Source organism: Oryx dammah, unplaced genomic scaffold, assembly GCF_014754425.2.
Source record: "Oryx dammah isolate SB20612 unplaced genomic scaffold, SCBI_Odam_1.1 HiC_scaffold_7, whole genome shotgun sequence".
Classification (NCBI taxonomy): domain Eukaryota; kingdom Metazoa; phylum Chordata; class Mammalia; order Artiodactyla; family Bovidae; genus Oryx; species Oryx dammah.
In genome coordinates this window covers 14539615-14567126 of record NW_024070191.1, presented here as the reverse complement: position 1 = coordinate 14567126, position 27512 = coordinate 14539615, and the positions used below count along the sequence as shown (strand labels likewise).

Here is a 27512-nt window from a genome sequence, read left to right as displayed (position 1 = left end):
GTAACCTGGAGCCCAGTGAGGCTGGCTGGGGCGGGGTTGAGGAGGCGGCAGCGAGGATGCGCCAGCTGATTGGCCAAGGGGAGGTGTCAGGCCCGCCCATCTTTGGGCGGAGCCCTGGGGCCGTTCCCTCCCAGGCCTCGTTGCGCGTGCGCCATGAAGGACCGGAGTCAGGAATGCTGGGTTTCACCCGGCGCCATGAGGCGCTCAGAGATCGGCACGTCTCACGCTGCTTGTGCCTAGCTCATTAGTCCCTCTGGGGAAGCGGAAGTCGCGGGTGGAGGTTTTGGTTTCTGCTAGCGCGCACGTAACCAGGAAATGAGGGAGGTGCCAGGATCTTGATCTTGGGCGGCAACGCAACCTTTAGAAGCTGCTACCGCGCTTGGTGCTGGACCCCCGCGGCCCCAGCCTCTGGCTCCTGAGGAAAGAAAGTTTTTTCTGAGTCATCGTGTTCAAAGCCGCCCCAGGCTTGCCTCTGTCCCTTAGGCCCTGGACATTTAGGAAAGCTAGAGCGGGTGGTGGTGGAGGGGCGGTTAACATGAGCCGAGGGGCTGGGTTTTCCCACAGGACTGCTTCACCCACACCCCAAAATGACACCATGCCCTTTCCGGGAGTGACGTAAAGTGAGCCTCATTGTCATGTGGCCCCTCAGAGACAGGTCAGGCACAGTGCTGGACTTGCGGCCTGGGGAAATGGTGGTCCCAGCTCTTGGCCCTGAGCTCGCTGAGCCTGGAGCCCCGCACTCAGGCCGTGGACGTTTATGACCACTGGGCTCTTCCCCGTGGGCAGGGCTGACCGTACCTCAGAAAACTGTAGAAACAAGACATCCTGACTTCAAAGCCATAGCCGTTGACCGTGTATTTTTATGTCTGGACAGTTCCTAAGCACTTTTTTTTCTTCCCCAGGTTAATCTAGCTAAAAGCTAAAGTTCCAACCATGTATTTATTTTCCCTGATATCTTAATCTGTTCCCCTCTGTGTGCTGGTACCTTGTGAGAGCAAGACTGAGTTTATTCTGTTTTTGGAGAACAACCTCAGTGTCCTCTTAAGATAGATGGGTGGCCTTTTTGTTCTAATTTTGGTTACAGTTTCTTGTTTATTTTGTAATAAGAGCCATAAACTAATTTTGCAGTAATTATATTACCAGATTTATGCAGTTGATCCAAGGTGTCGACTTGGAGAAAAATGTGCAGCATGAGAGGTGTGAGTTAAAGTTTATTCAGGGTTTTACTGAGGACTGTAGCCCCAGAGACAGCCTTCAGATAGCACTGAGGAACTACGCCAAAGAGGTGGGAGTGGGGAAGCTAGTTTATATGTGATTTTTTTTGATGTTAAGGAATACATACAGTCAACATGTATCTTGGTAAAAGATCACTGCTAGTTACAAAGAACAAATATTCCAAGTTAATGATTATAGTGCTTTTCTATGTATGGGAAGCAGAGTTCATTAAAATTCTTCGGGAGATGTATTTAACTAAGGGCCTGGTTGTCCAAAGCACAGAGCATCCCCTTTTCATCTTTTATTTCCTCTGTCTGAAGTACTGAGTGCACCTCCTGTTATCACCTTAGTCTCTTCATCTGAAGTATCCAGTGCCTTGCTGCCTAAAAGACTTGGTGAGCAAAATTCTCTTTTCTTTTGTTTGCAAAGGGGTAGTTTTAAACATCTTTGTTTATATGTGTACTTAAGCATACACACACACACACTTATATTCAAACATGTATAGAATCATGTTTGTGTTCTTTTTTTTAAATTTAAACTATTCACAGTACTTTTTGTGCTGTTTAAAGACTGTCAGAGATATATGAGAACACATGTCCATATTGCCAGTTTTCCTTTTCTCGTGTTTTTCATCTAGATAAGCACTATTTTTCAAAGCATATAATTAAGCTTCAAGTTTGCACGATGTTCATTTTCAAGAATTCCTAACTAATACAAGGTGTCATCGAAGAAGTTCTTAGAGTTCTAAAACATACATTTTGCAGTTAACATATGAAATGGAATATTTGTGTGAGACATGCACCTCCATGTTACCTCTCTTTTCTTGAAAACAAGATTCTGTTCAGCATGCATTAAATCTGGTAATTATTGTTAACTTCCTGTGACATATTTAAATTTCACAAGGAAAGGGAATTTTGTGAGTAGTTTTTAAAGCTTTTGTCCCTTTAATCACTGCGTACTTCTCCATTGCTAATAATGTTTCCAAACAACTCTTTATGTCTCAGCTATGTCTCAGCTAAGTATCTGATTTACTCTTAGAAATGGGCCTAAAAGCTTTCTGAAAACTGAATAGAGCTGGTGGAGTACAGAAGTATACAGAATAAATACATTCAGAGAACAGTATCTTTTTTTCTTTTGTTTTTCTTTTTTGTTGTTTTTTTTCTTTATTTTTAAATTTTTATTAGAGTATAGTTGATTCACAATATTGTGTTAGTCTCAGGTATACAGCAAAGTAAATCAGTTATACATATACAGATATCCACTCTTTGTTTCTTTTTCCACATGGACCATTAAAGAGTATTGAGTTGAGTTCCCTGTTCTATGTAGTAGGTTCTTTATTATCTATTTTATATACAGTAGTGTGTGTATACTACAAGCCCCATCTCCCAATTTATCCCTTCCTCACTTACCCCTTGGTAACCATAAGTCTGTTTTCTAAATCTGTTACTCTACTTCTGTTTTGTCAATTAAGTTCATTTATACCTAGGGGACAGTATCTTACTGGCAAGGGACTGGAGATTTTACAGAACATATAGCAGGTGGGATCAATTTTCTAAAGTGGTAAATGGTCTAAGAAGCATGTGGAGTAGTCACTCTTCCAAGCATCGCCAATTCTACTTATGTGTAGTTTGCTGGTAGTTGTGTTTCCAGAAGGGTGCCATTTAGAGTGAGTTTAAAAAAAAAAAAAGGTTGAATGATGACTGAGTGACCAAATGAGTGAAAGATGTGTGGACTAACACTTGAAGGGTAAGAGTTTGCAAGGTCATCCAGAAGAGGAAGAGAATTTATAAGAAGTGTTAAATATCTTCCAGTGTTGAGAACTATGTGTAATTCAGCCTGGTTGCAATATATGTTACACATATAGCAGTGATGTGAAATAAAGATATATAAATGAGAAGTTATGTTAAATGACCACTAATGTCTATTCCAATATGTTATTGTGTTGAGGTACATTGACATTAATTGGGCACTTATTATGCCCCATGGTTAATACAGATAGGAAAGGAAACTGATACTTAGGGAGATTTCTATAACTTATCTAAGGTCATATCATTATTAAGGAGTGGAGCTGGAACTCAGGCAATTTAACTCCAGAGCCCACATTCTTATACCTATATTTTAAAGAATTGTGGTCATCTTTGGTAGTTCAAAGCTACTAAGATTGACTGCTTTAAAGCAAAATGAAGTCCTCAGAGAAGATTACTACAATCCATTGAAAAACACTCTTAATGATGACTTAATGTAACCTTGTTTCTAGAACTGAATCTCCCACAGTGCTTAGTCCAATGCCTTCTATTCAAGGAGTTCCTTTTTAATGAATGAATGAATATGTGCCAATTGGTGAAAATTATTAAAGTATTTGGTGGACAGGCTAATTAATTAGAATTAGGCTAATTTCATCTATTTCCTGTTTGCCTTTATTGGCCAAAAAGATAACTAGAAAACATTCCGTAAATGCATAGCATTGAAAGGAGTAATTGGGAATAGCTTCTAATCCCCATTTATCACATTTAATTACATTGTATACATTTAGCAATAATGCTATAGAGAACTTTAGCTCTAAAGCAAATGAAGAAATATAAAGTAAAACTAAAAATCTCAATAGTTTACTTGGTTTCACATGTATTATTTAGATCTCTTGAGACTTGTATAACCCCCAAACATATTCAAGTAATATTCCTCAGACATTTCTGAATATGATGTTTCAATTATTTATTGCCAGCTAGGTGCCCTATTATTTATATTAATGTTGACCAGATTCCAGTGAGCCTTAAAAGTAACTAGATATTAATTATTAATAAAGATGTGTGGCAGATATATTTCTATAGCTCATACACTGAAGATAATATATCACTGCAAATAAGAAAACTTTTCAAAGACAGAAGATGATAGCCAGAGCTGGAATTTCAATAACTGTTCTTTGATTTTTAACAGTTTTTTTTAATCCACAGATTGAAAATGACTTGAACTAATCAATATAATTATGACCTTCATTGGCATAGGCAGTCAGGAAATCCATATATGATCCTAGTATGATTATAAATGGAGAAGGAACTGGCAGCACACTCCACTGTTCTTGCCTGGAAAATCACATGGACAGAGGAGCCTGGAGAGTTAACAGTCCATGGGGTTGCAAAGAGTCGGACACCACTGAATGACTAGCACATGTGAAAGCAAAAGGATTTCCCACGAAGAAATTCTTCTTGTGCCTAGTTTATACTGTATAAATCCTTCCAGCCTTGCTTACTCAAACTTCTGGGAAAAGATGATAAATTATATAGTTATTCTAAACAACTACTGCTCCAGGATATTATGGCACAAAGAATAGATACTGGGTTGGTGAGAAAGTTCGTTCAGGTTTTTCTGTAACATCTTATGGAAAAACCCAAATGGATTTTTTGGCCAACTCAATAGATAATTGATAAAGATGGATAGATAGGAAGGAAAGAAGTAAGGAAAAAGACAGCTCTTCTTTACAAAAGCATTCCAAACACATCATTTAGACATTTCTCACTCCAGAAAGTAGAGGTTAATCCTTACCTCACCCCATCCTCCTCTGAGTGTGGGTTCTGCCTAATGACTTGCTTCCAAAAAGTAGAGTATGGGAAGTGAGGGGAAGTAACTTCACAGTGGGGAACACTGCCCTGGCCAGGTGTTTGTTATTATCATCAGTGATAAGTCATGCACCCTTGATATGGTCTGCCAAAAAGATACTTCACCTCTGCATCCATAACCCAAGTCTAACCATGAGTCAAATATCAGTTAAACCCTGATTGGGAAACATTCTACAGGATATCTGGCCAGTACAAAACTGTCAAAGTTGTTAAAAACAAGGAAAACCTGAGAATCTGTCATAGACCAGAGGAGGCTAAGGAGACATGATGACTATGGGATCCTGGGACAGAAAGAGGAAATAACAGTAGTCCCCTGTTACCTGCATTTTCAATTCCTGTGGTTTCAGGCCCATCATCGTCTGGAAATAGTAAATGGAAAATTACAGAAATAAGCAATTCATAAATTTTAAATAGCATGCTGCTCTGAGTAGTGTGATGAAATTGCACTCCATCCCTCCTGGGAGGTGAATCACCCCTTTTGTCCAGGTTAGTCACGTAGTAGCCACCTGGGTTATCAAATTTACTTGTGTTCTAGTAACCCTTATTTACTTACTGATGGCCCCAAAGCACAAGAGTCGAGATACTGGCATTTCAGAGATAACAGAAACATGCTGTGAACATCATCGTATTTGGATCGTCTTAGTTCTTCTAAACACTTCACCTAATTAACATTTAGTGAAAATATTATCAGGACTTGTACCTTGTAACTGCTTCACCCTAAAGTTCTTTGGAAACTTCTATATTTACTAGTACAACCATAGGTTTTTGGAATCATACAATCCAAGAAGTTTACAAATCTAGGAATAGATATTTTGAAATCCTCTAGTTCAAACTATTTATAATCCAAACTACAGATGAGACAATTAACTCTTAAAAAAATTAAAATCACAGATACTTTGGTGATTTTTTCCTCTGGTATACTGATTTATCTTCCTTTCTGCACTTCATTCTCATTGTGTGTGTGTTAGTCATTCAATCATGTCTGACTCTTTGCAACCCTGTAGACTGTAGCTCACCAGGCTCTTCTCTTCATGGAATTCTCCAGGCAAGCATAGTGGAGTGGGTTGCCATTCCCTTCTCATAAAGCAATTTATTGTCCAAAATAGTATCATAAAATTGTATGATTGTGGCTTTCCAGTCATGCTAAAGATCTATTGAGTTCACCACCAATCAGGAAGCTTTACCGGAAGCTTGTTCCTGATTGGTGAGAGCATGCTGTAACAGTGGAATTCCATGGAGTAAACAAAAAAGCGTAGCAACAACTGAGTTTGCGGTCTCACTATCCTCAGCCTAGACCAACCTGGACTCCTTCATCCCACATGAGGTGGCCTCTACATTTTATATGAAGGCTCTGATTTTCCATTCAACTGTGATCCACCTTATAACATGGAAACCCAATACAGATGGAAAGATAAAACTGAACAACACAGTTGAAATAAAGTGTATTCCCAGGTAAAATAGACAGGTGCTTCCATTTAAAATGGATTAGTTTGATGAGCTTCAGTTAATGGGAAGATACCAGTGCACAAGAACTGTACCTGTGAGCAGTGTCACCAATTCCTACTAGTGGCAGCAGCTGTGGTGGGTGACAGGATTTGCTAGAGCATGTGATTTCACAGCCAGAGAGGACTTGCAGATAGCTCTGATCATTGACTCCATGCGGTGGGAACAGACATGGACGAGGGCTGTGCTTCTTGTAGCTATGAAAGGTCCTAGTTCCCTAAGAAGGAATGCTCATATACCAGAGCTGTTAGTTTGGTGCCCTATCCCTCAGTGATGCGGGGAAGATGCTCTTTCTGTTAAGTGGAAATGGAATCTCTTGGTGCATTTTCCTGGAGGAAGATATTTCTACCATATTATTATTTTATTCTCTTTTACAGAATACCCACTGTGGAGACAGGATGAAGTTGACCAGTGAAAAGTTGCCCAAGAACCCCTCTTATACTTCCCTATCCCACTTCGCTGCTAAGAATGCAAAAATCTTCCAGTGGAGAAAGGAAAAGACTGGTACAAGTCCTGATAGTATTTTCACGTAAAGTTAATTACATACACCAGAGCAAAAGAGACGGGAAATATGAGTCTTATTCCTGGCAAGGAAGTGGTTTACAGTCCTTACTAGCTTTTCTGTAAGAATTTGTGGAATTGCTACCCAGCTTATCTGGTAGCAGATCATCAATGAAGAAGTTTCATCATGAGATCCTGCTCCTGGTTTTACTCTCAGGACTTTAGAACACTCTTCTTGAAAAAAGAAGCCAGATGTCACTTCTGTTAGAGAGGACGGTACCATACTTTATTTGAAATAGGCATTTAAAGCTACCATTTCTTTTTCTATAGACCTAAAAAAAATTGGGGATGGTTAGCTCATTTAGTTAGAGTAGTTCTAATTAAGACTGAAATTAAGAATTTCACACAGAGGCCAACTTTGTCTAAAGAATTCCACACAGACTACATTGCTAGAGCTCCTGCCTAGTAGGAAGGAGGGTTAGTGTGACAGCCCACCAATACACTTCTTAATTATATAAGGTACAATGTCTGGTATTGTGATATTGCTTTCTTTTTTCTAAGGTGGTGCTTTTTCCTTGAACTAAGGAGGTCAGTTTTAGGAATGAGAACTAGGAAGGAAACCAGTATAAACAGTGTCAGATTAATTCTATATACTTTATTACTTTAAGAGAAAAAATTCACATTGGGTAAAAATGGAATTCTTTACTTTTTTAAAAACCAGATCATTACAGCCATGCTAATTTGGTGGATAAGGCCTTGCAGCTCTTGAAGGAAAGGATAAGAAGAGGGGATACTATGGCATATTTTCTACGAGGTCAACTGTATTTTGAAGAGGTACCAGTTTTTGTGGATTTGTTTTCATTTCATATAAAGCCATTGTTAGACCTTCATAGCAAAGTTTCCTATAGAGTTCCTTACCATTGTTAAGCTAGGGAGGTTCTGTCAAATTCCCTAGATTGTGTTTGTGGCTTTGAGCATGATACGTTGGTCCCAGCTTACAGAGCTATTCAACCTTTCTCCATAAGTCATTCTAATAAATGTCATTTATGGGAGTCATTTTGTTATGAAATCCATTTGCACATAATAAATAAAAAGTCTAATTTTTATATTTTGCTAAAATAGTGTCATTTGTAAAATGTTTTCTTATTATTAACAGTTAAAAATCCTGATTCTTATCGGTTAATAGTACTTAAAGGTAGCTTTAAGTAAGTTTCTATATGGATTAAGGAGAGAATTTCCTTCTTTAGGAAGGAAGGGTAATAATATGTATGCCATAGAGCTATTATTAGGATATATTAATTGTAAAAATACTGACTAATAGGGCCTGCCACTTGATAAGTGCTTTATAAATATTTGCTACTATTATGCTAGGTACTAACTATACAGTGGTGAGGGAATTAGAATGTTCCCCATTTTATGGAGCTTATAGTCAAGAGGAGGATAACAAGTTAATATATGATTACAAATAAATTAAAAATACTATGAAAGCAATTAACTGGCTACTCTGATAGAGAATAACTTAGGGGTAGGGAAGAAAGACCTGTTGAAACTGAAACTTAAGGAAACAGGCAATGCAAACAGCCACAGGAAAGTACATTCCAGGTAGAAGGGAAAACAGATGCAACGTTTCTGAGATGAAGACTTTGGTGAACTCTACAATGTGAATAGAATGCAAAGTCAAGTGGGCCTTAGGAAGCATCACTACGAACAAAGCTAGTGGAGGTGATGGAATTCCAGTTGAGCCATTTCAAATCCTAAAAGATGATGCTGTGAAAGTGCTGCACTCAATATGCCAGCAAATTTGGAAAACTCAGCAGTGGCCACAGGACTGGAAAGGTGAGTTTTCATTCCAATCCCAAAGAAAGGCAATACCAAAGAATGCTCAAACTACTGCACAATTGTACTCATCTCACACATTAGCAAAGTAATGCTCAAAATTCTCCAAGCCAGGCTTCAAAAGTACGTGAACCGTAAACTTCCAGATGATCAAGCTGGATTTAGAAAAGGCAGAGGAACCAGAGATCAAATTGCCAACATCCGCTGGATCATGGAAAAAGCAAGAGAGTTCCAGAAAAACATCTACTACGGCTTTATTGACTATACCAAAGGCTTTGACTATGTGGATCACAATAAACTGTGGAAAATTCTGAAAGAGATGGGAATACCAGACCACCTAACCTGCCTCTTGAGAAATCTGTATGCAGGCCAGGAAGCAACAGTTAGAACTGTACATGAACAACAGACTGGTTCCAAATAGGAAAAGGAGTACATTAAGGCTGTATATTGTCACCCTGTTTATTTAACTTATATGCAGAGTACATCATGAGAAATGCTGGACTGGATGAAGCACAAGCTGGAATCAAGATTACTGGGAGAAATATCAATAACTCAGATATGTAGATGACACCACCCTTATGGCAGAAAGCAAAGAAGAACTAAAGAGCCTCTTGATGAAAGTGAAAGGGGAGTGAAAAAGTTGGCTTAAAGCTCAACATTCAGAAAATTAAGATCATGGCATCTGGTCCCATCACTTCATGGCCAATAGATGGGGAAACAATGGAAACAGTGACAGACTTTATTTTCTTGGGCTCCAAAATCACTGCAGATGGTGACTGCAGCCATAAAATTAAAAGATGCTTGCTCCTTGGAAGAAAACTTATGACCAACCTAGAGAGCATATTAAAAAGCAGAGACATTACTTTGCCAACAAAGGTCCATCTAGTCAAGGCTATTGTTTTTCCAGTGGTCATGTATGGATGTGAGAGTTGGACTATAAAGAAAGCTGCTGCTGCTGCTGTTGCTGCTGCTAAGTCACTTCAGTTGTGTCTGACTCTGTGCGATCCCATAGACAGCTAAATGAGGAAGAATTGATGCTTTTGAACTGTGGTGTTGGAGAAGACTCTTGAGAGTCCCTTGGACTGCAAGGAGATCCAACCAGTCCATGCTAAAGGAAATCAGTCCTAAATATTCACTAGAAGGATTGATGATGAAGCTGAAACTCCAATACTTTGCCAACAAAGCTCCATCTTGTTATAGATATGGTTTTTCCAGTAGTCACGTATGGATGGGAGAGTTGGACTATAAAAAAAAGCTGAGCACCAAAGAATTGATGCTTTTGAATTGTGGTGTGTGAGAAGACTCTTGAGAGTCCTTCAGACTGCAAGGAGATCCAACCAGTCCATCGTAAAGGAAATCAGTCCTGAATATTCATTAGAAGGATTGATGCTGAAGCTGAAACTCCAATACTTTGGCCACCTGATGTGAAGAACTAACTCATTGGAAAAGACCCTGATGCTAGGAAAGATTGAAGACTGGAGGAGAAGGGGACGGTAGAAGACGAGATGGTTGGATGGCATCACCGACTCAATGGACATGCATTTGAGCAAGCTCCAGGAGTGAGTGATAGACAGGGAGGCCTGGCATGCTGCAGTCCATGGGGTTGCAAAGAGTCGGACACGACTGAGCGACTGAACTGAAGGACTCTAGACAAACCTTGTTTCAAAAGTAGTGAGAAGCTGTTGGAAGTGTTTTGAGACTCTGATGAATGGACTGGAAGGGAAGCATAGAACCAAGACCAGTTTTAGAGAGAAATTATACTAGTTGGGGCAAGAGAGGATGGTGATCTTGACCAGAGTGGTGGCAGTGGAACTGGGTCCTGGATTTATTTTGGAGATACAAGGAATGGTGGCATGGACTGAAAAATGGAGAAGTGGGTGAGTTTTGAGGAAACCATCAAGAGTTCAGTTTTTGGACGTTTTATGTTTAAGGTTCCCCATCGTCATCCAACTATAAGGTTTCAAAGTAGAAACTACATGTAATACTCTAGATCTCAAAAGAAAAGTCAGAGTTGAAAGTAAATATATATCTGAGATTTTTCCAGCATGTATATGACATTTAAAATAACAAAAACTGTAAGGTCCTCTCGAGTATTCTGAGTTTTCCAGCCTTCATATCTTGGCCAAACATTAGCCAGAAAAGAGAATGACTTTACAAGTCATTTACTTATTGTTAGCATTTTGGTGCAATTTTTATTAATTTTATCAATTTGTTGATTAATTACAGTTTAGGAAAAGAGAAATTCAGTAGTTTCTGTGTTTCCCAAAAGTTGTTTTTGTCAGGCCTTCTCATCCTAGTACTGACCTTTCAACTCAGAGACTCTTTTTCCATTGTTTCAAATGATTTATTCTTTAAGGCATTTTCCATGGAGGATTAAGATATAAGCTCCATGTTTGTACCTTACACTTTACCATATTTCTTATTATATCCTATGATGCTAAGGAGACTTAAATGAATGACTTGTGACATGGAGGTTTCTATAGGACATATGGGAGGAAGAATAATTTTTGAGAATCCCACATTTGCTTTTCTGTGTCTTCTTTAGCTAGAAAATGGCAAAACTGGAAGAGCCATATTAGAGTGGATATTTAATAATAATAGGTGTCCTGATGCTTATCTTTTCTCAGAGACTTTGGCCCCAACTCTGAAGTTTCTCAGATTCTGGGGGTGAAGAGTGATATGGCAGGCTGGGATGAGCACCGAGCTAGGCTGTCATTAGAGGGTAGTTCAGTAATAGCCGAGAATAAGAGTGAAAGTCAAAGAAAGCCCCTCCTAGGTTCCTCCTCGTTACTTCCCTCAGTTGCCATGTTTAGGTTTATTTTACTGATTTTTATAGTGTGTTGGTTGTTGTCAATGGCTCACTTGTAAATTCCATAAATTTCTTTCTGTCTTTTTTTGTTTTATTTGGTGCTGCTAGCTAGATTTAGGTGGGAACTAAGTATCTGTGATTACTTTAAGATAATAAAGAAAATAATTCAATATTTCCTGGGAGCTTACAGGGATGGTATGAAGAAGCATTAGAACAGTTTGAAGAAATCAAGGAAAAGGATCATCAGGCAACTTACCAGCTAGGAGTGATGTATTATGATGGCCTGGGGACAGCCACAGACTCTGTAAGTTATTGTTTTGTTCAGTGTTTAAGATTTCATGGTTTCTGGATTATTTGATATATTTAAAATTATTTATATTTTAATAATACATATCTGTACTCATATTTCAGAGAAGGCAATGGCACCCCATTCCAGTACTCTTGACGGAGGAGCCTGGTAGGCTACAGTCCATGGGGTCGCTAAGAGTCAGACATGACTGAGCAACTTCACTTTCACTTTTCACTTTCATGCATTAGAGAAGGAAATGGCAACCCACTCCAGTGTTCTTGCCTAGAGAATCCCAGGGACAGGGAAGCCTGGTGGGCTGCCATCTATGGGGTCGCACAGAGTCGGACACGACTGAAGCGACTTAGCAGCAGCAGCATTGTCAATAGATAATAGTCTACATTTTCATTTAAATACTTGTCTAATAATCTATTGTATATCAATAGCATTTTTAGGCCTCATATTTTTGTCATGCTCGAAGATGAAAGAATAAGTTAAATTATGAGTTTGGAGATCAGTAATACAATTTTCTCTATGCTTTATGGTTTTCATTTTTAAATTCTTTCCCCCTTTTTTTGCCTCATCTTACAAAGAAATTTCCTATGAAATTTATTTTTTAAATTTTCAAAGATACTTTGAATTTAATTTCCCTGTATTCACTTGCAAAGGTGTCCTGTCTATACAGGTCTATTACAAATTCTAAAATGTGAAAGTACACAGGCTTTCAAATTTTGGCTTTAACACTGGTTTCAAATCTTGGTTTCGCCACCTATTAGCAGTATAATCTTGGGAAACTTATTTCTAGCTTTAGTGTCCTTATTTGTAAAATGAAGATAAATAACCTCAGAGATGCATCTGTCATTTCCCCCTCGCCTTTGGTCATGGCCAGCCTTGATGATCGATTACAACCCAGTCAGCTACAAAGAGTAGCTAAGTCCAGACATGGTCTCAGAACTTTTATCAGTACAAAGCTTTAAGGATACATTACCAGGTTAATCCATTGCAGGCAGCATAAATAAAACTCATTAACCTAACTCACATAGTTGTTAATGAGATTGGATGACAACACATAAAAATAACTAACACAGGGCACATGGAGTAAGTGTCCAAGAAGCATTTTCCTCCCTGACTTTATCTTGTATAAAGCTAATAATGAGGACCATACTCTAATTCCTGAAATTCTTCATTTTTCCATATTTATAATCATTGTACCCTATGATGAAATGAATGGTAAAAATAAATATTTGCATTAACTGTAAGATACTCATTGTAACCTATGTATAGTTTAATTTTTGAAAGTTTAGTAATCTGCATTATCCATTACTACACTGCCTGCATTTACTCCAAATTTAATACAGCTGACCACACCCTCCTTGCAACACCCTTCCCCCTTAGCATCTGAGATATCTTTAGTTCATCTGATTCTCCCTCATACTTCGCACACATCGTTCTACCATTGTTTGTATATCTGAAATACAGTTTTTTCTGTTTGCCTCTTCACAGCCGCTCCTCAGACCCTTGTGCCTCAGCCCTTCCTGCCTCCTCCTTTCACTCTCTCCTTGAGTAGGCTCATCCAGTCCCATGGCCGACACTATCTATACATACTTTTTAAAAACTTTCTGATCACTGTCTTCATGCCAGAAACTAATTCTGAGATCCACATAGCCAGCTGCTTGCCTCTCCCTAAATGATGAATCAGCTAAATTCATTGATTTAGTGTTTATTTAGTGAAATAAAAGTGAGGCAATGTGTTTGCTTTAGCAGCATGTATGCAGAGCCTGTGCAAAGATGACACACAAACTCATGAACTGTTCCATACTTTTTATAAAAATATTTTAAAAATCGAAGCCATGAGCTGAGGCTGAGGAGTGGGAGCAGGGAGAGCAGAAGTTTGAAGAGAAAGAAGGTTTGAAATAGTATCCCCTCTTCAAGATAAGTGGGAGAGACTATTGTTGAAACAAATTGGTAGTATTACTTGTGAGGGCTGAGAGCTTGCTCTGAAATTTATAGTCATAAATTTTAAGAAGCACCTGTTAGCATGGTTATTTTTTTTCCAGCCATGTTCAGTGGTTTAAGTACAGCAGAGTAGGGAGAAATAGGGTATGTGCCTCATGAGTGAGTGTCATGGAGGGAAAGAGGGACAAAGGAATGAGTACAGTGACAGATATAGAATAAGCTGATAATGTAGGAAGAACATGAAGGTGTGGAAAGATTAGGAAAACTGGTAGATTCAATGGGTTGGGATATGGCAACTCCACAAAGTAGAATGACTTCAATGTGATTACATATGGAGATCAGAGGAGCAAAATGGAAGATGGCTTCTGTAGCTCTCTTCAGTTAATCCCAAGGTAAAGGAGCAAAGAGCAAATTCTTTTAATTTTTATCAATTTATAAATTTACTGAGTTGTTCTTGAGACTAATTTGGCCCAGAATCTGGTTGAACCAAATGTGCTTTGTGTGGTAGACCTGAAATGTCTTGAAATTTACATTATAAATCCCCAAATACAAAATAGTTATGTTTACTTTAATCATATATCTTTGGAAAGAAATTGAGAGGAAAAAATAAATACAAGTATGTATATATGTGCCTGTGTATCTTTTATATTTGTACATATTTACCATTTCTGGGGCTCTTCAGTCCTTCCTATCAAGGTGGGTTCCCGTTTGGCACAGTATTCCATTTCTTTTCAACCTGAAAAACTTCCTTTAAAGAGCATTTTTTGTATAATGTGCAGGTGATGAGTTATCTCCAATTGTGAGTATCTGAAAATGTCTTCAATCTGCCTTCATTTCTAATGAATTGTTTTGGGGTTGAGGTCTTTCTTACTCCACTTTAAAAATGCCATTCTAAAATCTCCTGGCTTCTCATGAGAAGTCAGTCTCTTTGTGTGTTAGTATTGTGTGTTAGTCGCTCAATCGTATCTGACTGTTTGTGACTCCATGTACTATAGCCCATCAGGCTCCTCTGTCCATGGAGTTCTCCAGGCAAGAATACTGGAGTGGGTTGCCATTCCCTTCTCTAGGGGATCTTCCCATCCCAGGGATCGAACCCCTGTCTCCTGCATTGCAGGCAGATACCTTACCATCTGAACCACCAGGGAAGCTCTGTATTATGTTTCCTGTATGTAATGTGGCCTTTTTCTCTGGCTGCTTGCAAGGTGTCTGTAGCTTTCAGCAGTTTGACTATGATGTGTACCTAGGAGAGGGTTTTTGTGTATTCTATCTGGGGTTTACTGAATTTCAAGGATCCCTTTTGGTTGCAGTTTTCAAGAGTTATTCCTTTTCCAGTTTATGTTTGCTTTGGTAAACTTCCTAGTGCCTTTAAAAAGTGGTTCTATGTGTTTGGCCCCAGTTTAATCCCTGCCATCTGTGGGAGGATTTGCACAAACATGTCACTCTACTGTGGTTGTACCCTAAGTTCTCTCTTATTAACAAGCTGGCGGGGAATGGTAGACACCTACTTCACACACTCACAGAAATAGATCCATGTGATCTGGGACTCAGTAAAACACTTTATTTTCTCATCTTTTACTGTGTTGTTTAGCCAAAAACAGCATTTTGAGAGAGCAGTGAGGGGTAAAAGTTAGAATGAAGTGTACACAACTGTACATGACTGTTAAATATTATTTTTTTCTTTGGAGTGACTTTTGAAGGTTTTGAAACTGAGGATTAAGTCCATTTCACCTGCCTTCATTTGTCAAGGTTGTTTTAAAGCTAACATGCCCTCTAGGCAGCATGAGCACAAACCATAAACCATTACCCAAGTGGTTGTCTAGAAACTGGGAGTCAGCTGCATCTAGTTTGAGCAGCTGGTTGAGACTGGATCGGGCCACCCACCCTCCAGCTGGGCATCCACAGGTGTCCATTGCTTGGTGATCTTTTAAATGTGCAGAAGCCTGTAGCTTAGTTACACCTGCGCAGAGCGAAAATTATCCGCCAGTCACCACACCTTTCCCCATGCCCTCCACGCTCCCCACACCTCCAACTGCCATGCTGTGTTATTCATTATCCTGTGAACACCTGGAGCCACTTGCCTTGGGAAGCTGGTTTGAGGTTTGTTCTTCCTGTCTTCTGGTTTGACTGCCTTGCAAATAAACCCTCTTTTTGCTGCAGACCTTGGTGTCTCAGCATTTGGCTTGCAGTGTGTCTGGCAAGACAAATCTAGCTTGGTAACAGATGTGGTGAGCCAGCCAAGAGGTAAGTAAAAATAAACCTTTCACCTGTGGCTCGTTAGCCCCTTGCAGGCGCTGAGGACCTGGGAACGAGCAGACCCTATGGCCCTTGCTCCCCATCCCCGCATCCTCTGCCTGCCTTTTGTGTGGAGAAAAACTTCAGTCAAAGAATGAATTCAGAGAAATGAAAGTGTTGAAGCAAAGGAAAACAAGAACAAACTACACTACTTCGGTCATTAAACGAAGCCAAGGCCCTTTAGTTCCTCCTCAAGGGCTACAGGTAATATTCTAAACCACATCCTTTGAGCTGTTTTGTAGCCACTGAAACTGCCACCAGGTGGAAGAAGTTAAATACATGATGACCAGACTAGCCATGAGAACTGGCCCCAAAGAAATGGGAACAAACAAACCCTGGAACTGAAGTGTACTTAAAACAATCAAGATGACGCTGATCAGACCACTTCACGACCAATTTCAAGATGACTGTCAGAACTGACGGTGCTGTTCTGCATGCGGCCCCTCTCCAACTATAAAAGTTCTTGCCCACTGATTGTCAGTGAGGAGTTGGCTTTCAGACTTGAGTCCACCGTTCTCTCCCACTGCTGGCCTCCAGAATAAAAAAAACTTTCCTTTCCACCAGACTTGACTGTCAAGTATTGGCTTCTGAGCGGTGAGCAGTCAGACCTGATTTTCAGTAACATATTTTGGAGGTTTGGAGCTTTTGGGTTTGGAAGATTTCTTTGGGTGAGTAACTTCGTTAAAGAAACACAACTATGCCTAGACTGTCTTTGCAACCCTGAATGGATCATGGACCAGAGGCCCACTTGGAGGGACTTTGGCAGACGGTACAGACGGTTACAGGCCTCTGTATCTGGGTCACAGGCCCAGGGCCATAGTTTTGTTTTAGTTTTGCTTGTCCATGTATGTGTGTGTCTGACTGTCTAAATGTTAGGAATTGGCTACTGGGGATTGAGCTGAGGTGTCCAAACAAGCCTTGAAAATGCCTTTTTTTTTCCCCAGGAGCTAGACTGTCAGATGGGGAAAAAGCATAACTTTATATAATATACCTGAATGTCCCATTCCCCATCTGAGAGATTTACTAAATACCAGGGTTACCTTTGCACCTGGGCAAATGAGCATTAAAGTACCACTAGAGCAGGCTTGCAAATTGCAGGCTGTACCCCAGAGAAGAGTCTGCAGCTATTCCAGGAGAGATTGCAAAGAAGAGTCCAGAGGCCTGGATGGACAAGAGATCAGCAAGAGCAGAGAGCTAGGCCTATGTAAGTTAGGGCATCACCTGAAGTCGGCTTGTACAAAATTCAAGAGTAGTCAGATTGTAAAAGAGGCTCATGGGGCAGTCCCTAAGCCCTGCACTGTCACTGATCTGTCCGCAAAGTGTGGGTCTACTGTATGAGAGGTGACAGATGACTTTTCCTGCATGTCCTTGTTTTAAATCCCAAGAGTTGTTTGCTTTCAAGTGGGAAGATCTGATACTAAGTTAACAGTACTGCCTCAAGGATTTAAAACTTCAGCCATTGTATTTGGAGAAATCGTGGCAAAAGATTAAGGGACCCTCAACTAAATGAGGGAGGTAGGATGGTATTCAGATTACCAGTAAGACAAAGGACACTTGAGACCAGAATATGATTTTTATTTCTTTATTTTTTGGTCATGCTGGGTCTTTGTTGCTTGCGGCGAGCAGGGGCTCCTCTTCGTTGTAGTGCTTGAGCTTGTCATTGTGGTGGCTTCTCTCGTTGCTGGGCATGGGCTCTAGGCGTGCGGGCTTCAGTAGTTGCAGCTCCCAGGCTCTAGAGCACAGGCTCAATAGTTGTTGGCACATGGGCTTAATTGCTCCGAGACCAGGGATCCAACCTGTGTGCTCTATGCTGGCCGGCAGGTTCCTATCCATTGTACCACCAGGGAAGTTGCCAGAACATGATTTTGAGGCTATCGGGTATCCAAGAAAAAGCAGAGTTCTCAGCCCTCTGGTAAATATTTGGGTTTTGAACTCTTATAAGGACAGAGACTTGCCCTCTGACAGAAGGAGAGCTCTAGGCAGAGCTGCAGCCCCCACCAAGAGACTGCTGCAGGAATCTCTGGGAGTGGCCGGCTTCTGCATATTTGGGTCCTCAGCTTTGGATGCACAGCAAAACCCCTTTCAGAAGTTCTTAAAGGAGGAGATAATGAACCTCTAGACTGAAGTTGTGGAGAATAAACATTGTGAAGCCCAGCTCCATCTTCAACAACCGGGACCTTATGAGGAACTGGCCAGGAGAGGGAAATCACACTGCAGGAGGAATATCAATCCCAGCTGCTCCCAGGGGGCCAGTGAACCCCCAACAGATCTTAAGTTTCTATTGAGGAAGAAGCCATGAGAAAGAAAGGTGAATGGGGTTGCTGTGGTGGTGGGCTTGAGAAAGTAAAATTCAGAGAGCAATTTAAATAACTCATTAGTTACCAGATTGTTTTTTATTCCGCTTTCTCTTTGTTTATAACCTCCCAGGCTTCAAAGGATAGTTCAGTGATCAGAATTTTTCAGTCTTTGGCAAAAGTAGGTAATTTCTCTACCTTTTGGCTGTCATCCAAAACCTTCTGTATTTGATCATGTTGACCCCTTAGTTGTGCCTGTCATTAATTGTTGACCATCCCTAACTTCACTGTGACTTCAGGTGTGACTGTTGAATTAGGCTAATCAGTAAATTTCCTGTCCTTTGTATTTTCTTGACTAAGTGAAAATTTGGTCTTCTCCTCTTGTCCTCAGAATAAACAAAACCAAACCTTTGGCATCTCCCCTTGCCAAGGTTCTGTTTGGCGAGGATATTTCAGAAACCACGCTTTCCCAGCCTGTGTCCCTTCCATATTATCTGAGTGTTTCTGTCAACTGATAATGATCAAGACACTCCAATAGGTAAAAAGTATTATAAGACAGAGATCCCTGGCTCGCTCTGTCCCAGTTAAAATCCCCAAGGATAAGAGTCTTAAGTTTTAACATGTCTGGTATTCTGTGTGCCCTCAGAGGGTATATAGTTGTCCCCACTCCCAACCTGCTACTTATTTATCTACAATTTTTATTACCAGTGTTGGGCCTGTGAATACCCTGACAGCTGGTGCATAAGTGATATTTGTTTGGGATCACAATGTTAACTTGAGGGACTTGCCTGGTGATCCAGTTGAGATTTCACCTCCGAGCGTTGGGGGTGTGGGTCTGACTCCTGGTTGGGGAGCTAAGACCCCACATGCCTCCCAGCCAAAAAGCCAAAGCATAAAGCGGAAGCAATGTCACAACAAATTCAATAAAGACTTTAAAAATCATCCACATTAAAAAAGATGTTCACTTGAAACCAGGAACATATTCTCAAATAAGTGCTTAAGAGATTGATTCAAGCCCATGTTAGGCCTTAGCAGCAGGAATTAGCCAAAGCTGTCCTTGGCCCTTTTCCTCAAGAGTGAGAAATGGTCAAAAGGTAAGGTGGGGACTGAAACCATGTTCAAATCCATTTTGATTGCCTTCACTAATCCAGGTGTTTTTAAGACTGTTACGTCTCCCAGGCAGCATGTAGCCTAAACAAGATGCTTGCCCGAGCTCCTTTTAGGAACCTGGAGTCAGGTATGTCTACTTCGAGCTGAGCTGGTTCAGACAGGATGGAACCATTGGCCCTTCATCTGGGCATGCCCAAGTATCCATTGCTTGGTGACTTTTTGAACATGCGGAGCCCTATAGCTTAGGTACACTTGCACAGAACAAAGACTCCCACACCTTTTTCCAGTCACTTTTACCCACACGCCCCATGCCTCCAGTGGCTGCTTTCTTCATCCCATAAATACTCGAAACCTCTTGCCTTGCAGGGGGTGGAATTTGAGATTTGTTCTCCCATCTACTTGGCTGCCTTGTAAACCCTCCTTGCTGCAAACCTTGGTGTCTCAGTGTTTTGGCTTGCTGGGCATTGGGCAAGAGGAACCTGGTTTGGTAAACAGTGTCTCGGTTTCTGGAGGCAGGGCAAGCCTTTTATTAGCAGTTAGGATGGGAAACAGTGTCAAAGACTTTATTTTTGGGGGCTCCAAAATCACTGCAGATGGTGATTGCAGCCATGAAATTAAGACACTCCTTGTAAGGAAAGTTATGACCAACCTAGATAGCATATTCAAAAGCAGACATTACTTTGCCAACAAAGGTCCGTCTAGTCAAGGCTACGGTTTTTCCAGTAGTCATGTGTGGATGTGAGTTGGACTGTGAAGAAGGCTGAGCACCAAAGAATTGATGCTTTTGAACTGTGGTGTTGGAGAAGACTCTTGAGAGTCCCTTGGACTGCAAAGAGATCCAACCAGTCCATTCTAAAGGAGATCAGTCCTAGGTGTTCTTTGGAAGGAATGATGCTAAAGCTGAAACTCCAGTGCTTTGGCCACCTCGTGCAAAGAGTTGACTCACTGGGAGGGATTTGGGGGCAGGAGGAGAAGGGGATGATAGAGGATGAGATGGCTGGATGGCATCACCAACTTGATGGACGTGAGTCTGAGTGAACTCCAGAAGTTGATGATGGACAGGGAGTCCTGGCGTGCTGCAATTCATGGGGTCGCAAACAGTCACATGACTGAGCAACTCAACTGAACTGAGGATATCATCTGTGTTTTGTGACTACACAGACATCATATGAAGATGAGTGTAGCAGATATAAATTTATCACTAAGCACAGCTAGGGAAAGGACGCTTAAAGAAAGAAGACAGGGTTTAGGGCTCACATGCAACCTGTAAGGGTTAAAAATTTGAAAGTGTCTGGTTATTCTTACACTTTGACAAGTTCTAAGAACTGTGCTGATTCAAAATAAGGACCATGAGAAGAGACAAAGGCACTCATTGAGATGTGATGCAATTGTGGAAGCTGTAATATGGGAGGAATGCCTTACATCCCAGAGCTCCTAGGAACGCTGACTTGGGAGATGGACTTTTATTTCTAGTTCTGCAGACTCCAGGACAACCATACTGTTAGGTACAGACTCGAGACTCTACATCATGTCAGAGCGTGAACACTTCATGGCATTATCAGAAAACTTAGTTTTGGTAAAACTAAACTGGGATTTGGGTAAAACTAAACTGGGACTTTCTGTCTTGTTCTTTTCCTTTGTGGAAGGAAAAAGGAGTGGAATATATGAAGAAAATTGTTGATTCTCCATGCCCCAAAGCAAGACACTTAAAATTTGCAGCAGCTTACAACCTTGGAAGAGCTTATTATGAAGGAAAAGGTGTTAAACGATCGGACAAGGAAGCTGAAAGGTAATCTGGCCTAAGAACAAGATTTTGTTTTAATCAAATGTTCTAAACAAAGAATAACTCACCTTCTCCTTCTCTTCTAGACTGTGGCTTTTTGCTGCCGACAATGGAAACCCAAAAGCTAGTGTGAAGGCTCAGAGTATCCTAGGATTGTATTACTCAACAAAGGAGCCCAAAGAGCTTGAGAAGGTAACAGCGGTCCCATTTGATAAACTGTAGCATCACGTGTAGATTAATATTTGGTTCACTATTCCTTCTGTGAATGGAGGATGGTGAGGAATAAGTATGTAGCCCTGTATAGCTCATAATTCTTTAAAATGTAAAGAAAACTTACATATTAGGATCTCCAAGCTCATCTCACCCTTTCCTCAACTATGAATGCTGCCTCCTTCTACCAAAGGAGACCACAGATGTGAGCACTTTGTGTGCTGCGGACAACACACCTACAAAATACTCTACCATAAAAGGTAAGAGGAGGGTGAGTTAGTACAGTCTCTTAATCATCAGTGATGGGAGCTGTTGCCAAGAAATCTTACAGGGAGGAGGAAATGAAGCGTTCAAGGCAAGCTTGTAGGAGGCACGTAACCACCACCACCCCGCTCCCTGCGCCCCCGCCTCCCCAGATCCTTGGCAGATAGCTGAACAGCTACCTGGAAATCCCTGTGAACTCAGACTCAGGGCGGATGTGCTTGGGCCACATGCAGGTTTGTTGTCCTTGGTTGTCTTTGGTCCTGTCAGAGCTCCAGGTGGGCCTGAGAGATGGCCGCCATCTAACGTCATCAACTGGTCTCCTTGCTGTGCCGCTTCACAAAGCCTTTCAGACATTTGGCTCTTGTTTCCCACCTTCTCTGTGCCTCCTCTGGAAAACTTGAAAATCCCAAAACCTGAATACCTGAGCTCAAGCCAGTGACCTGGCCTGCACTGTGGGGAGAGAAAAGGGGAGCCTCCCTCAGCACCCTCTCTGAGGCCTGTGAAACTGGTGCCAGCCTGACCTGTGTTCAAGAGGCTGGAGCTGTGTCCTATAGATGAATTAAATTCCACCTGGTGAATACTATGGAATTGTGCTTTTTCTTAGGCATTTTATTGGCATTCAGAAGCTTGTGGTAATGGAAACCTGGAGTCCCAGGGTGCCCTGGGGCTCATGTACTTCTATGGACAAGGTATCCGCCAGGACACTGAGGCCGCCCTGCACTGCCTGAGGGAAGCAGCGGAGCGTGGCAACGTCTATGCTCAAGGGAATCTCGTGGAATATTACTATAAGATGAAGTTCTTTACAAAGTGTGTTGCATTTTCCAAAAGGTGAGTAAGCTGGATAAAAGTATTTACAAAACTTACTAGATGTTCTGTGCCTGGTCTGTTTAATAGAACTCACTGCAGTATTGGAAATGATGGCTGTTGGCACTTGCAAAGTGGCCAGTGCAACTGAGGACTGAACTTGTAACTTTCATTGAATTTTAATTTAAACAGACACACACAGCCCATGGCTACCGTATCAGATAGTGATTGATGAAACATCTGTGCCATCAGTCTGCATGATTTCAGTGCTCTTTGCTTTATATGCCGGCTAAGTGATCTTAAGCAAATCTTACTTCTGAGGGCACCAGTTGTTCTTTTGCAATCTTGCAGAAGTATTTTCTTCTTGATTAAAAATAATAGTGAATATAAAGCATGTAACATAGCTTGGCACATGAGAAATTTTTTTTCTTCCTACACCCTCAGCCACAGGTTCTGTAACTGCAGTTACACTGTAGCTTGATGAGGACAACAAAATGAGAATGGTTAAAAGACTCAACACTAACATAAAGGATATGGAAATTTGTTCTGAGGCCATGTACTTTCCCGCCTTTATCCACAATGCACAAATGCAACATGCCAGGAGAAAGAAACCGTGGTGTCCTCTAGAATGGCTGTAAGGCCATGCTGACATCTCCCTCCCCACACGCCCTCCCACAGAGCCCACAGGCACCCAGTATAAAGTGGACATCTACATTGGAGGATGAAGCAACGCCTTTTGCCCTCACCTCCCCAGCATCATGGGCTCCAGGCAGCTGGCCACTTGACAGTGTGGTCTCCAGTGTCTCAAATCTCCCAAGTGCCCACCTGGGTAAAACTAAGACTTCAAATAGTCCTTTAAAAATCTTTGTAACTTTCCATTATTGTCCATATTCCTGTTTCCTACAGTATCACAGCTGACATGGAATGGACTCTTTCATATAATTGTCCATCTCTGTATCTGGGTTATAAAGAATGATTTTTTATTGCCCACTAACATAGATGTGCAAGTTTCTCAATGTGTTTTCTGGTCCTCTGTGACTGAAGTCCAAATTCAAGGTTGATGTTTAAATACCCAGGGAGATAGAAAATTGCTTTTCTTTCCATTGTTTAAATCTGCAAAGTGGTAAGAGTTTTTGTAGTAATATTTTAAACTTAATATTTTCTAGTGGTTATTAAGCCTGACAAGTGTAATCCTAGAGGGGCTGTAAAGTAACCACTGTGGTTAGTTAGTTCCTCTTCCACTTGTGTTAGTTGACTGTATTTACCCTTCCCCACACAGCAAACAATTTAGTTCTAAAACTTGTAGAAATGCTAGGGAAACCACTTGGGGCACAAGGACAGTTTCTGGATGCATTTATAAAAATGTAAACCATAAGTGTGATAGTGTTTTTAATCTGACGACTGGGTATTCCAGGATCGCTGACTATGATGAGGTTCACGACATCCCCATGATAGCCCAGGTCACGGACTGTCTCCCAGAATTCATCATCAGAGGCATGGCCCTGGCCTCCTTCTACCACGCGCGCTGTCTGCAGCTCGGCCTGGGGGTCACAAAGGATGAGGCGACAGCTAAACGCTATTATTCTAAAGTAAGCCCTATCACAAACATAAATGGACTCAATTAGAATTTCTAGGTTTTCAGTTGAGACTTTTATAAAACATTTTATAAATTAGTGTTTTTTTCTTACTTACTATGCAGATAACCTCTGTCTACCCAGAAGTTGTCAGACATGCAGCTTGTTTGCAGACAATTTTCTCATTCTTCTTTAACATAATTAAGCTCAGATGGTAAAATTTCTATTTTTGATGCAAATTATTCTATTTCCCTGTCTGCAGCCTAAGGCTCAGCACTAAGACCTTAAGGCCTGCACAAGCATGCCTTAGTTCACCCAGAAAAAGTGTGAATCTCTATTTTCCGTCTGTATACATTAGAGTACATTTCATTAAGGTTTCTTTATGCATGACATCTACAGCCAGTTAAAATAAGCCTTTTCATGTTTTAATCCATGTGATCAGTTTATTTATACCAAATAGATTTCACATCTAAACGCAACTGTTAAAAACTGTAGAGGAAGTGAGAAAGGCAGTCATTATGAATAGTAACTGCAAGTTCATTTTTTAATAAAAAGAAAGCAAAAAACTGCACACTTTAGGTCCATGACATCCATAAGTCCAAACTGGAATTAGATCATAAACATTTGCATAATACACAAATTGTTCAGCTGGAGCAGGGGAACAGAGCAAAGAAGAATTTTCTAAGTCCCTTGCCTAAAAATCTGATTATGTTATAGCAGTGGTTCTCAAAATTATTTGCATGTTAAAATCACATGGGGATCTCTTAAGAATCCCAAAACCTAGGCCTTATTTCAGAACAATTTAATGTCCTAGAGTGGACATGGGCAGATTTAAGTTCCCCAGGAGGTTGCAATGTGTCGGCAAGTTTGGAACCCTAAATTATTTTGTTGGAAATTAAATGTCCACAGTATTAAACCCATATCAACACAAATATCAGAATATGGTACAAAAATACAACTAACCTTTGAGATATCTACCATTACACCATTCTATCAGTATGAGTAACAGCTGTCTTTTTTAAAATCTAAATATTCTTTTATTATACCAGTTTCCAAACCAAGTTAGTTTTACATTCTGTACTAGGTGTCCTTTCCAAGTAGACATAAGCAAAGAGAACTCTGGGTGAAAAATATCCAGAAATGTGGTACATGTTCATCCCGAACAACAGCATAATTGAACAGGTACAACTGTAAAACTGTTTTCCTTAGGTTGGGAGATAAGACAGACCCGTTACTCAGTTTTGGTCACTGGATTTTATGGGAGATACTTCCTCTAACTTTTCTGCATTTTAAAAGTATACTCGTGAAGGGTCTGGAATCACATCAGATGAGGCACAATAAGGGAAATTCTAAGTATTTTACTCTGAGAATAAAGGACTTGAGGGGCTTCAGTGGCGATCTTCAGCAGACTGCGAGGCTGTCCTAGAAGAGAGGCACAGTGGGGAGAGGCTTACAGCCCAGGCAGTTACAGGAAGGGGAGGGCAGCAAGCAGGTGCCCAGTGACCCACGTTGAGGTGACTAAGGAGACAGTTTCTGCAGGGAGTGAGGTTTGGGTGAGGTGCCTTCTTTCAAATTCTTGACTTACTATGAAACTATGCACCTTATCACTGATTTAGGCATAATAAAACCATATATTTAAAAATTATCCATGCTGCTATTCACATGAGATAGCAAGTTTGAGGTCAAATAGTAATGCTTTCTATTTTAATTACTTTAATAATTTACATCTTAGAATACTATCAATGTGTAAATTCATTATTTTGGGCACTGAAAATTCTCTCTCCCCCCAATGATAATAGCATGGTTATTTTTAGTATGATCTATTTTGCGTAGTTTATCTTGAATTCCCCTAATTAAGCAATTAGAGTAGAAATGTATTTTAATTACAAAATTCCCTTAAATCACTGTACTCTACTTCTTAAAAACAAAAGGTTCAACAGTCCAAAATTGTCTAAATAACTTTCTTTGAATTTGAAGGCTTGTCGTCTGAATCCTGCATTGGCAGATGAACTTCACACTTTACTTATTCATCAAAGAATTTAGATCACAATGCATTTCAACAAAGATCATCGATTCTAACAGCTTAGAATGTATGTATTTTTATAATAGCTATGTTTTCTGCCTCGCACATTAGATTAACCTGGGTATTTTAATGGTATCATGATGGCATGATACCTTCATTCTTGAATTTGTATAATACAACTTGAAGTGTAGCTAACAAGATCAAATTGCAGGAAGAGTCCTCAGAGATCCAACTCTTAGTCTAGAGACTGGCCCAGACTGTGTCAGGTATTGAAAACTATTCTATAAAGCCAGTGTTTTTTTCCATTCTTAAATAGTGTCCTGAAATACTTGATGCAGTCTTAGCTTTAATAGTATAAGTGCTACAAACTTACCCAAAAAATGACAAAGTTTAATTCCTTAAATTTCTTTAATCTTTAGTTTTATGAATTTTTAATAATTTTATTCAGTCATCTAAAACTTTAAAATAGAAAATTCCAAATTGAAAGGGAAAACTAGAAATCTAGATTTGAAAATAAGTGGGTTTAAAGAACTGCTTACAATTTTGCCTCTCTATATCCTCCCTTAAACATCTTAGTGACTAAAACTACTATACTGAAACAAGATGTCTCTTTGAACTTCAAGTCCTTGTCTACATTTTAAAACCCTCAGTGTATTTCAAAGATAAAATCTCAAATCATCTACCAGTATAAGACCTAGAAATTGTTAAATCAGCAAGAGGCTTTCCTTATCCGTTACATCTACAAAGGCAAAAGCCGACAGAAAAAATAGAATCCATACACAAAAGATTTTAAAAGAAATGCACATCTGTAAAATAAATATTGAAAGTATTAAGATACCCAAATGACACCTTCTTTGTAAATGTTCTGGCTTTATTTTATAAATCACACCCATCCTTTCTAAAGTGAATAAGAACTCATCTTAGCACTGGTAAAATACAATTAATATGTAGGTGCTAGTCACTAACGAACTATTAAATGGCACAAAACTACCCGCTTTTGTTTCATGTTCTGGTTTTTCTGTATTACTTGAACTTCATTTTGTCTTTATCTAAAGGGAAGAAATTTCAACAAACTTTACGCCATATACTTCTCCTTAAATCTCTTAGAGTAGAAATTTAAACTCCCTGAAAACCAGTCCTTTCCTTTTCGGATCTCTACTGAAGACTCTGTTCTCCCCCAGGAACAGCTTTTCCATTTCTCTAGCCCACTACAAGATTTCATAAAAACCTAACTTAAATCATTCTACAGTACAAACCCACTTGCTTTGCTCTTGTTTTCTTAATAGCATCCATAGAACATTCCTTCAGTATTTGAAGATCCATATTCCCAACTGATATTTTCTTCTCCACACACAGTCCATTTCCTGGAGCCTCTAAGAATCTTAAACAGAAATGTAATAAGGCCGCGTATGGGGACTTTAATGGCACCTTTAATAGG

The 27512-nt window shown here is 40.2% G+C and overlaps 1 protein-coding gene across 1 annotated transcript; it reads left to right on the top strand.

The window, feature by feature from the left end:
- The first annotated feature begins 261 nt into the window (after window positions 1-261).
- LOC120865730 (LRP2 binding protein) lies at window positions 262-27378 on the top strand. Its single transcript, XM_040243065.1, has 9 exons — window positions 262-1610; window positions 6710-6836; window positions 7555-7667; window positions 11669-11782; window positions 21063-21205; window positions 21286-21391; window positions 22278-22501; window positions 23892-24066; window positions 26029-27378. The coding sequence occupies exons 2-9, from the start codon at window positions 6731-6733 to the stop codon at window positions 26092-26094; spliced, it is 1047 nt and encodes a 348-aa protein (XP_040098999.1). The 5' UTR covers window positions 262-1610; window positions 6710-6730; the 3' UTR covers window positions 26095-27378.
- Window positions 27379-27512: the final 134 nt, after the last annotated feature.

What these genes read in the sequence shown, in the direction of transcription:
- LOC120865730 (XM_040243065.1), top strand. Translation starts at nt 6,731, where the DNA reads ATGAAGTTGACCAGTGAAAAGTTGCCCAAGAACCCCTCTTATACTTCC. An exon ending in GTCAACTGTATTTTGAAGAG is followed by an intron (nt 7,668 to 11,668) that starts GTACCAGTTTTT and finishes GGGAGCTTACAG; the next exon opens with GGATGGTATGAAGAAGCATT. An exon ending in TGTGTTGCATTTTCCAAAAG is followed by an intron (nt 22,502 to 23,891) that starts GTGAGTAAGCTG and finishes TGGGTATTCCAG; the next exon opens with GATCGCTGACTATGATGAGG.